Raw genomic sequence first — 12,386 nt, 5'->3', positions numbered from 1 at the left:
CGATTACTGCCTGCGCTACTTTTACATTAACATGCTTCTCAATTTTTATCGCAAACTGACATTTAATATATAACGAACATCCTGCACGTGATCTGATCTTACCCATTTAATGATAAAAGTATTAGCAGGCATTTCTCCTGGCTCCTATAGATCCGTAAAGCCCTCGCTTGCGTGATTTTCAACCTATCTTGCTAATCTCATTGTGTATTTGCATATTGCGGAGCAACCGTCATATACCCTCCAATTACAAAGGACGGTGCTTAGAATTGTGCCTGGCTTTTTGACAGTGAATTGAACCAATCAATCTACAAATACAACCCGGGGACTCTGTTTACAAGAAGGTTAGGGTGCGCAGGTCCATCGCTTGTGTGGGTTGGGCTTAGGGCCTGCGAACGGCGATGCGGTAACCAGTGATAAGCGAGTGGTGACATCCCCAGCTCGGGGTAACCAAGCGCCGGCGGATCCGCGCCCTGTAGTCTCGCATGAGAGAAGGCGGCCTGTTCGGACGGCGGCGGCCGATTGTAGCAGGTTGCCATGGACGGTGAGCGCGAGGCGGGGAGGGGCTAAGTGCGCGTGCGCCGGAGAGCGGGGGACCTCGGGCCGTCGGCGGCGCAGGCGCAGGACGGGCCGCTGCGCGCTCCAGCAGAGATTTCCAGCGTTTCCTAGTGTCTCCTCGGCGGTGACGTATTAACCTAAGAAGAGCTTTGCGTGCCGGTCGGGGGGAAGAGGCGGCGGCTCGGTGGGAGTATGGCGGCCTCCTGCTCCGGGCACCTCACGCCCTAGAGCTCTATGAGAACTCTGTGGCGGCTACTCCCTCACACGCTCGGGCCTCATGAGCTAACATTTTGGGAGAGTCTAGAGGGCTCCTGGAAGGCGGTAACCGACTCCGGCCTCCACAGCCCGACGGTCCGCTACCCCAGACCGGCCCGACCGCCTGCCTTTTTTGGTTTTTTTTCCCGTCGGCGGGGATGGTCCGGAGCGTGCGTGCCATGAGCAGTAGCGGCCCTCCCCGCTTTAAAACCGCCCGCGGCTGAGCTCGCCGGTGACCCAGGAAGGCAAGGGGACGCGGCGCAGTGGCGGGAAAGCCAGGATGGCCGCGACCGGCTACACGGACCTGAGGGAGAAGCTGAAGTCGATGATGCCCTACCGAGAAAACCACAAGAGTAGGGAGCCGGACTACGGCTTGGAGCGCAAGCGGAAGCACTCGGACGAGGAGTACAGCGACTACGAGGAGCAGAAGGACGAAGAGGCTCGCAAAGTCAAGAACGGCATCCGGCAGATCAAGCTCTTCAGCTCCGACGAGTGTGCGAAAATCGAGGGCAAGATCGACGAGGTGGTGTCCCGAGCCGAGAAGGGGCTGTACAGGGAGCACACGGTGGACAGGGCGCCTTTAAGGAACAAGTACTTCTTTGGGGAAGGCTACACTTATGGGTCCCAGTTGCAGAAACGTGGGCCCGGGCAGGAGAGGTTATATCCGAAGGGAGATGTGGATGACATCCCAGAGTGGGTTCATGAACTGGTCATCAAGAAGCTAGTGCACCACCGGGTCATTCCAGAGGGTTTTGTGAATAGTGCAGTTATTAATGATTATCAGCCCGGGGGCTGCATTGTTTCTCACGTGGATCCTATTCACATCTTTGAGAGACCCATAGTATCTGTGTCTTTCTTCAGTGACTCTGCCCTCTGCTTTGGATGCAAGTTCCAGTTCAAGCCCATCAGGGTTTCTGAACCCGTGGTTTTCCTTCCTGTGCGGAGAGGGAGTGTCACAGTGCTCAGGTAAATTAGCGGCATCCTGGTCAGCCAGAGCTTGTTCAGCAGGGATATAGAGCTTTCTTGTGGCTGTCTGGCAAACAGTCAAGGATACAAGCAGCTTGAGCCACAGGTTTTTTTTTAATCTGCGCAGTAAGTGTAACATAATATAAAATACAGTGTAATATAATATTTAACAGCTGTACCAAACATCTTGGACAAATATTGATGACCAAATTACCATATTGACCAATCGTTTGTCAAACCCCCAGCCTTTTAGCTTTGCAAAGTCCCTAAAGTATCTGGAAACCATATGTATTAATAACCTGAATAAGTGAAATACTGTCACAGCTAGGCGTTTGTATTCTGGAGTCAAAGATTACAATAGCCATACAAAATGATTAAATCCAAAAATTGGTTAAGGTTTTAGTTATTTGGCATTGATTGGAGAAAAAACAGCTGCATTTCAGTCAAGATAATTCTTATCAGATATATGTAAAAATGACATTTAAAGTTTGCAGGGAGATGTTTTAGTAATTGAAGTGTGTATAAGTCAGCATAGTTGTGTGTGTGGAATCTTCAATATAAAATTGCAGTGATCCTGAATTGTTCTGGGTTTACCATTGCTGAATAGCATTCCTGGAATTTATCACATACTTGGACTAGTATTAAGGTCAGAGTTGTTGGTGAGTAATACTTATGCCAGAAATTATTTTGGTTTGAATGTGACACCTTATACATTTATCAGAAGGCTTCTTCCCCAAAATCAATATCTGACAATATTATGATATATTGTTTCTTTAAAATTTTAAAGCTGCTTTAAAGTTTGAATAGGACATACCTGCAGATTAGAAAAAACTAAAGTGCTAGATTAATGCTTTGCTTCCTGAACTTGTCATCTAGATACTGATTAGTCATGGAATACATTTGTGGGGAAGGAAATAGCTAGTCCGAAGAGTACTTGATAGTTGGTATATAGTATTTTAGTATTTTGACATAACAACATAGTATGTGACAGCAAAAAGACCAAAATGGCACATTCAGACTGCCCACTCGGTGCTGATCTCGTGAATATTCATGCAATTTATATTCTCACTAAACAGCACCCAGTGTGGGAGTGCTGTTTCTTAATGCAGAAATTGCTTAAGAAAAATCAAAGGGTGTCTTGTTATATAATTTTATGATATTGTATTTTGCAGACTAGTGGAACTGTAGTATTGGAAGTTGGTGTGGCAGTTCTTTAGTGGCAAACTAAACAGAGTTGCCAAAAAATGTAAGAGGTAAACATTGAGTGGAGTTAGAATAGACCAGATGTTACCTTACTTAACTTGAGCTAGTATGAAGGTTCTAGACTAAAAGGAATAATATAGTTTATAAAGGTTTAGCTGGAAAGAGATTCAAGATTGTACATAGCTCTGCAGGTTTTTTCTAATATACAGATATTTACAAAAAATACTTTTAGTTACAATGATCAATTTGATAATGACTTTCTGATTTTGAGAGCACAAAGAAAAAACCCTCTAAAAGCTCTTTCCATTTCTTGCCCCACATCCCCACCACAAAAAAATAAAATTGAGACTTTTACATAGTGTGTCATTGGAACATGGACCTCTTCTGCATTTCCTAGGAAAATCCCTGTAGGTATTTATTTAAAATATTTACATCCTACCTATTTCACAGTTCTAGATGGGTTACAAACTACACTCATAAAAAAATATGGATGTAAGAGAATAAAAGGTACAATATAAGATTGCCTTTCATAACATTCTCTTTCAGATCTGCGCATTTCCAGTATGGCATATGTGTGCATGCACACACATTGCAGGTTTAACAAAACTGGAAAGGTGCAGTCCATGAAGTATACAAAACTTCAGAAGCGTTCTTTATATTGAGTGCAAATTTCCAAAATGTTTGGTTTTGGTTTTTTTTTGAGAGACTTAGATTGTGTGTGAAAGAGGCAAGACTTGAGTGCCTTTGTGTATATGTATTTAAGAAAACTTGAATTTGTTTGCATGTGTGTTGGTGAATGTTTTGTGTCAGTGAGTGTCAGAGGCAGTATTTTTTAGAAATGGAATATGCATGCAGTTTTTCAACATGTGTAAGTTCAGCATAGAAAGAACACTCATTTATGTGGACTTGGATGCTGGTTAGGATGTCATTTTGCTTGCTATATCTGATAAAATTAACATACATGCCATAAAACTGGCACGCACACTTTTCCTAGCAGTAAAAAGTTATGGATGTAAGTTGAAAAGGAAATAATCCCTCTGAAGTGAGTACGGTACCTAAAATGGAGTTACTGTGACTGGCTCCCCAGCATATGTTCTATCTTTACATTGTTAGAAGCCTTTTCTAAGGTGAATGGGAAATCAAGTGAGGTTAATAACTTTCTAAAGAAAGTAGCATTTCAGAAAAACAAGCTTTCTCTCTTGAGTAAGTTTGTAGAATGTGGAAAAAGTCTAATAACCTGGGCCTGCTTACTTATTCGGAACACTTTACACATGGGCACAATGAAAGTAAATCATTGAACTTGAACGTGATACACAGACTTAAGGAAACTGCAGAAGAAATCTAGAATAGGGCCTGAGCTTGTTTTTCTGCTGTTACTAGACATCATTCCTCTATCACATTGCTTTATAAATGATCTGGAAAGGGCTATGAAGAGCGATGAGACAGAATTATTCAGAGTAGTTAAATTGCAGGAAGACCTTGCGAGACTGGAAGATAGGGCATCCAAATGGCAAATGAAATTTAATATGAACAAGTGCAAAGTGATGCATATAGAGAAAAAAATAACCCATGCTGAAGTTACCACCCAGGAAAAAGATCTAGGTGTCATAGTGGACAATATACTGCTGCGGCAGTCAAAACAAACAATGATACAGATTATTAGGAAGAGAATGATGAATAAAATGGAGAATGTCATAATGCCTCTATCACTCTATGGTGAGACCGCATCATGAATACAGTGTTCAGTTCTGGTCGCCGTATCTCAAAAAAGACAGATGCACTGGAGAAGGTACAGAGAGGGGCGACCAAAATGATGGAATGGCTTTCCTATGAGGAAAGGCTAAAGAGGTTAGAGTTCTTCAGCTTGGAGAAGAGATGGCTGAGGGGGGAATATGTTTAAGAGGTCTTTAAATCATGAGAGAACTAGAATGGGTAAATGTGAATCAGTTATTTACTCTTTCAGATAATAGGACTAAGGGCACTCCATGAAGTTAGCAAGTAGCGCATTTAAAATAGACTGTAGAAAATTATTTTTCATGCAACGTATAATTAAGCTCTGGAATTTGTTGCTGTAGGATAAGATATGCCATACTAGGTCAGACCAAGGGTCCATCAAGCCCAGTATTCTGTTTCCAACTGTGGCCAATCCAAGTCACAAGTACCTGGCAAGTACCTAAACATTAGATAAATCATGTTACTACTGCTTATTAATTACCATAATAGTTTCGTTTTTTTCCTCTAGGAACTTATCCAAACCTTTTTTCAAACCCAGTTACACTAACTACTGAAACCATATCCTCTGGCAATGAATTCCAAAGTTTAACTATGTGTTGAATGAAAGAATTTTCTTTGATTTGTTTTAAATGAGCTACTTGCTAACTTCATGGAGTGCCCTCTAGTCTTTCTATTATCTGAGAGAGTAAATAACTGATTTACACTAACTTGTTCAAGTCCTTTCATGATTTTGTAGGCTATCATATCCCCCCTCAGTGGTTTCTTCTCCAAACTGAACAGCCCTAATTTCTTTAGCCTTTCCTCATAGGGCAGCCATTCCATGCCCCTTATCATTTTGGTCGCCCTTCTCTGCACTTTCTCCAGTGCAGCTATATCTTTTTTGAGATGCGGTGACCAGAATTGTACACAGTATTCAAGGTGCGGTCTCACCCTGGAGGGATACAGAGGGATTATGACATCCTCTGTTTTGCCATTCCCTTCCTAATAATTCCTAACATTCCGTTTGCTTTTTTGATCGTCACAGCACACTGAGCCAACAATTTTAATGTATTATTCACTATGAAGCCTAGATCTTTCCTGGGTGGTAACTCCTAAGATAGAACCTAACATTGTGTAACTATAGCAAAGGCATATTTTTCCCTATATGCATCACTTTGCACTTGTCCATGTTAAGTTTCATCTGCCATTTGAAAGCCCAATCTTCCGGTCTCACAAGGTCCTCCTGCAATTCATCACAATCCGCTTGAGGTTTAACTATTCTGTATAATTTAGTATCGGCTGCAAATTTGATCACCTCACTTGTACCATTTCCAGATCATTTTATAAATATATTAAAAAGCACTGGTCCAAGTACAGGTCCCTGAGGCACTCCACTGTTTACCTTTTTCCAGTGTGAAAACATACCATTTAATCCTACTCTTTCCTGTCTTTTAACCAACTTGCAATCCTATCCCATTACTTTTTAGTTTTCTTAGAAGTCTCTCATGCGGTCCTTTGTCGAACACCTTCTGAAAATCCAAATACATCATAACTACTGGTTCACCTTTGTCCATGTTTATTCACCCCTTCAAAAAAAGTAGATTTGTGAGACAAGACTTCCCTTGGGTAAATCCATGTTGGCTGGATCCCATCAAACCATTTCTATCTAAATGTTTTATGATTTTATTCTTTGTTTCCATGATTTTTTCCCAGCACTGAAGTGAGGTTCACCGGTCTAGTTTCCCAGATCACCCCGGAGCCCTTTTTAAATATAGGGGTTACATTGGCCATCTTCCAGTCTTCAGGTGCACTGGATGATTTTAATGATAGGTTACAAATTAATTGAAATAGGTCTGAAAATTTCATTTTTTTAAATTCTTTCAGAACCCTGGGGTGTATGCCATCTGGTCCAGGTGACTTACTACTCTTCAGTTTGTCAATCAGGCCTACCACATCTTCCAAATTCAGTGATTTGGTTCAGTTGAACTGAATCATCACCAATGAAAACTTTCTTTGCAACGGTTCTCTCTCCAACATGCACTTCAGTAAATACCGAAGCAAAGCAATTGTTTGTTTAATCTTTCTGTGATGGCCTTATCTTCTCTAAGTGCCCCTTGAAACCCTTGATCATCCAATGGTCCAACAGATTCCCTTACAGGCTTTCTGCTTCCGATATATTTTAAAATATTTTTATTGTGAGTTTTTGCCTCTGGCCAACTTCTTTTGAAATTCTCTTAGCCTGTCTTATCAATGTCTTACAATTAACTTGCCAATGCTTATGCTTTATGCTTTATCCTATCTTCTGCTGGATCCTTCTGTGGTTAGGGCAATTAGTATAGTTAGGCTTAAAATAAAGTTTGGATAAGTTCCTGGAGGAGAAGTCCTTAAATTGCTATTAATTAAGTAGACTTAGGGACTTGCCACTGCTAAAACTGGCATTAGTAGCATGGGATCTATTTAATGTTTGTGTATTTGCTGGGTACTTGTAACCCGGATTGGCCACTGTTTGGAAACAGGATGCTGGGCTTGATGAGCCCTGTGAGGCAACGTCTTATGTTCTTAGTATTGTCTGTTTCCTGCACCATCCAGATAATGCCTGCTTAGGTCTGGATAAGTACTGGCATGGGTGGGTACAGAAAAACATGGCTAGGTTAATGTCTTGGTCTCTTGTTTGGTGAAGTTTATGCTCCTTCCCTTTGGTCATGAATCTATCATCAGTTGACCTCAGCTCTGCAGCTTTTCTCATTTTTCAACTCTGGATTCGACTTGGATATTAGGGCTGGCAGAAGTATGAAGGGAAAAGTCATGAATCTTTCTGATAGCTAATTTCAGTAGAAATAATCCACTTCTTTATTGTCATGTATCTGTACCATAAAACATACATTTTCTGTTGAAATTATAATTATGTAGAATTTCTAACATCTCTGCACCCACAGCTCTTGGCAAAAAAATTGGAACCCACGAGTTTGTCCTTTTGGCTATTTATAACCTGATCAAATCTGCCCAGAACAGTGGATTAACTGGTTGGATATTTTTAAAGTAGTGTTTGCATGATATGCAAGTGGGCAAAATAGTGGGCATGTAGTGTATCAGCTTAGGAAAGACTTAAGTTTGGGCCTGTGACTCGGTAGTAACTTACTTTTTACCAGTATAGCGATAAATTGTTTGGCATTCTTTTTTGTTTAAGGCAGAAATGTGTCGTGCCACGCTTAAATACAGTGTTCTGTTTGTCATTGCTTTACTGTGGTGATCTTAAGGAAACTAAAGTTACCTAGAAATACCAGTCAACTAACAAGTGGTAGGTGAGACCTTTTTTATAAGATCAATTAATACAGTTGAGCTTTCTTTAAGGGGGTGGAGCAAAATATTTACAGGATAGCACCAAAAGTTAAGTTCCTACTCATAACTCACGTTCAGAGAATGAGGCCTTTTGTCAGGTACCATCAACACAGTGGATATGTAAAATGGTCAACAGGGAAGGATGTTTGTCTTTCCCCCAGATATGAGATTAGAATCTAATTACCGGTACTCAGATTTTTCTAAAAGGCAGAAGCTTGACTATTTGCATCTTTGATAGAAGTGACTGTTATGATACTTTCATTGTCTGTATTCGACCACTTGCTAAAATGCTTTAATGATGTACACCGTTCTGGCCAGGTCTGGTATCTGAATTAGCGATTTTAAAAGAATTCAAAAATAAAATACTTATCCTTTCTCCATTGGGTCACTGTGGAATGAGATAAGGATGACATTGCTTGAATATTGTTCAATATTGAATATTGCGATTGTTTTGTTTTATGTAAACCGACCTGATTTGATATTTGTATCAAGAACGTCGGTATATAAGAATGCTAAATAAATAAATAAATATACAGGTTAGTTGTGGGTGCATGCTCCAACGAATAACTAGTGCAATAATGTTCCTTCTGCATTTTGTTTTAGCAATTAACAAAACTTTTTTTTTTTTTTAATAAGAGGAAAAGACCTTGGCAGTGGAAGAAAATGCTAAAAGCTGAATCTTAACCCAGTAGATGCAGTCACCAGTCTAAAAAAACAAAAAACAAACAAAAAACTGTTAACGATTCTTTCTTTTCTTTTTTTCAATTATATTTCATAAACAGAGAGCAGAGTTTTGCCCAATATATGCAATTCAATTTGCTTCAGTTTTTACCATGAGTGAATTCTATGGAGCAGTACATAAATAGAAATGCTTAGGCTTTTGCTTTACTTCACAATGTGGTCAATGTACTTATTTTTGTGTGACGGGTTCTTCTCAAGTTGCTGAATCTCTGCCTCCGTTTTCATTCAGACACCGATATTGACAACATTTTACGGTAGCTGTGTCAGGGCACGTAACTATAATCAATATCGCTCCATTCAGGTTGCTTCTGAAAAGCAATTGCATCTTAAAATTCAGTATAATCCAGTTTCTTCAACTCTTTATTTTTCAAAATACCACTTACTATTCTTGCTTCCAAATGGCTTCGTATGATCCTTAGAATTATGCAGGCAACATTAAACTACAGCTGGTGTTTCTAATTTATTCCATGATACTTGAATTGTGTCCAGTCACTTCATTACTTTTCTCCCTTATTCATTGGTCTTTTTGAATAAAGCGACACCCATTCTATATTCTAAAGATTCTCATTGGTTTAGTTCTCCGACAGACCCGACTTCCGACCAGTCAGTCTGCATTTATGTATTACAAATCACATAGAGTATTGGCAATTGCAAATGTGATAACAGAAAGGTGAAGGAGACTGGTAAATGCACCAGGAAACTAGTGTCCAATTCCCCTTCTGTGTATTTAAAGAGCTTGTTCTGATTTCAAATGTTTTACATTTTGTAGGTAGTTTGAAGTTTCCTTCTAAGTATCGTGATCTGGAATGGTGTGACCCCCGAAAATTGGACTCCTGAAGAGTGTCACATCTTGGTTTTTCTCTGCTATTTTCTTGTGTTTATGGAGGTTTATTTTTGTCTACCACTTGACCTTTTTCACCATTGTACTATCCCTTTTCACATTTTCTCTTTTGGATAATTTACATGTTAATAGAGCATTAATGCTTTTCCCATGTGAGTAACTGCAGGGTCTTGTGCCAGCATTGTCTTGTAGGGTGTTGTACCCTTTTCTTTCTGAATTTGTTTAAAAGTTGCCTCTTACCAGCTCTTTGGCTGCTGCATAGAGAATATTTCTTTCCATGCTTTCTCCTTCCGTTTGCATGTTACTGTCTGCTTCATGGCACTCTGGTGGGAGGTGAACAATGAAGTTTGGGGTCTCTGAGCATTGCTTGTCAGGGGAGGGATTCTAGAGGTTAGTTTTAAAGGCAGAAACCTTTGTTTTATGTAATATGGTTATATAAAGTTGTGACTGGTTTTTATTGTAATTTGGGTTGGAGAGCAGTGATGTGGATAATTAAATTATAAATATACCAGGTCCCTCTCTGGGTCTCCTTTTCTTGAATATTCAGTTTTCTTGGAAATTAAATATACAGTATGCTATAAGACACTGTAAATGCAAAAAAAGAATAAAAACAAATAAAAGTAACTTGTAAAAATCTAAAAAAAACCCCTGAGCTAAAATTAAACAAAAATCAGGATTGGGGAAACTGGAGCTTCGACTATCATTTAATAGACAGGGCTGGAAAACTTTAGAAAACATGGGTGACGGGACACAGTTTATTGTCACTTTTTTTTTTTTTTTTTTTTCTGCTTTGCTTTTTGGGAGTTAGCTCCCCTCTCCTTTTCCCAAGCTCTAGCAGCTCTATATGGCAGGTGCCGGGCAACTTGGCACCTGACGATGTTCCATTCCCGTATACGGATGTTTGTTAACGGCAGCGGTCTGGACATTAGTCTCAACTGAAAATGATTTTTCAGTAGCTTGAGTCTAATTTGAATCTGCTGGTATGCATTAAGTGTTGTGAAATTGAAGACTGTCTCCAAAGCTAGTCACAAAAGGAATCATCTACAGCTTATTTGACCACTTTTTTCTATGTAATTAAATGGGCTAATACTGCAGCCATCCCACTTAACAGCAGAAAACTGAAATATTTAGCCTTACTGAGGGATTGGAGGAGCCAGGAACCTTTCCTTTGTAAAAGGGGTTACTAAGGGGAACTATAAGAAACTTAACCTTTGTACGGTTCTCATTTATTACGTTTAGGAATCAGTGCACATACAGAAAGATAATATAGTAACAAAGTAGTGATTGCAGAAAAAGACCAAATGATCCATCCAGCCTGCCCAACAAGCTGCTTATGGTAGTAACTGCCATTCTGGGCAGGTTACCCCTACACTTTGTTAAGGGGAGTAACATTAAGAATCAAAACCAAGCACCTATCAAACCCATAACAAAATTAGTGCTAGCAACACTTTTTTACAGCGAGCAGCTTTCCTGGTAATTCAGACAGTGCTGCTTGACGTGCTTTGCTTCTGGACTTGGCCATAGAAGCAGTCCTGTGCTTTTTCCCTTAATGTCTGCATATTGGTAACCTAGACCATAAACGTCAGCACCCAGTGTTGGTTGTCATCCGAATCCAATTTCTCTTTCACCCCCACTATTAAAGCGGAGAACAATGTTGCAACTCCATCAGTCATGAAAGCTAATTGGTTCAGGGTAGTAATCCCCATGCCTTCTATTAGGGGTAGTAGCTGTCACTCCGTGCTGGTTGCATCCTTCTTCTGAATTTTCAACTCTAGCCTTTAGGGATACACAAGTGTTTACCCCATGCCTTTTTTAGTTCATTTACTGTTTTTGTCTTCACCACCTCTTCCAGAAGGGCATTCTAGGCATCCACCACCCTCTCTGTGAAGAAATATTTCTTGACTGTTGTAAGTTGTCCTTCTTGAAGTTTCATATCGTGACCCCTAGTTCTACTGTTTGCTTTCCTCCGGAAAAGGTTTGAGGAACATGCATCATTAAAACCATTCTGGTATCTTAAGGTCTGTACCATTACCTCCCCTCTTTCAGGGTGTATATATATTCAGATCTTTCTGCCTCTCATAAGTCTTCCAGTGCAGACCCCAAACCATTTTGGTCAGCAAACTAAAGTGTATTCAAAATTCTGCTTGAGCTGCTGGGAATATCCATGTTGCAGACCCAGGTCTGCCCACCACTCCTGTTCTACTGAATTGAGGGTATAAATAGATTGTATCTGTTGGTGAATCCAGAACTGGAGTTTGAAGCCTAGCTGACCCTGGTCAGACTCTTGGACTTCTGTTTATATACCACCTGACTTTGTCTTGGGAGGAATTCCGTTTCAGATAAGGGGAAGTGTTCTTTTGATTAGTGAGGTGTCTTCAGCGGAGGATGTCTCTAAGAATTAAAATGGATGCACTTTTATGTGCAGGTAAAAACTTCAGAATATATAGAAACATAGAAATGTGGTGACGGCAAAAGACCATATAGTCTATCTAGTCTTCCTATCCACACTAACTAAATCAGCTTTACAGCCTTTACCACTCAGATCCCCCAGGTTTATCCCTTGTTTTCTTGAATTCAGATACTGTTCTGGTATCCACCTCCATGTGGAGGCTGTTCCAGGCATCCACTACCTTTCTCTCAGGCCGATACAATAAGGCTGTGCGGAAAACGGGCGCTCAGTATTGATCGCCTGCTTTCCTAACATGCGCCCAGCCACCTCTCCTGAGCGTGCGATACATTATTTAAATGAGGTGTCGCGTTAAAAAGGAACAAT

At 40.4% G+C, this 12,386-nt stretch overlaps 1 protein-coding gene across 1 annotated transcript in view; it reads left to right on the top strand.

The window, feature by feature from the left end:
- Positions 1-309: 309 nt before the first annotated feature.
- ALKBH5 (alkB homolog 5, RNA demethylase) overlaps positions 310-12,386 on the top strand; it is a 32,839-nt gene continuing 20,762 nt past the window's right edge. The window contains exon 1 of the mRNA XM_029576551.1: positions 310-1,776. Within this exon, the coding sequence (XP_029432411.1) occupies positions 1,091-1,776 (686 nt within the window). The 5' untranslated portion in view covers positions 310-1,090. The remainder of the gene's footprint in view (positions 1,777-12,386) is intronic.

The sequence above is a fragment of the Rhinatrema bivittatum genome, chromosome 14 (genome assembly GCF_901001135.1).
Source record: "Rhinatrema bivittatum chromosome 14, aRhiBiv1.1, whole genome shotgun sequence".
Lineage (NCBI taxonomy): Eukaryota > Metazoa > Chordata > Amphibia > Gymnophiona > Rhinatrematidae > Rhinatrema > Rhinatrema bivittatum.
The sequence above is the reverse complement of the archived record's forward strand: the minus strand, read 5'-3'. Positions and strand labels throughout refer to the sequence as shown.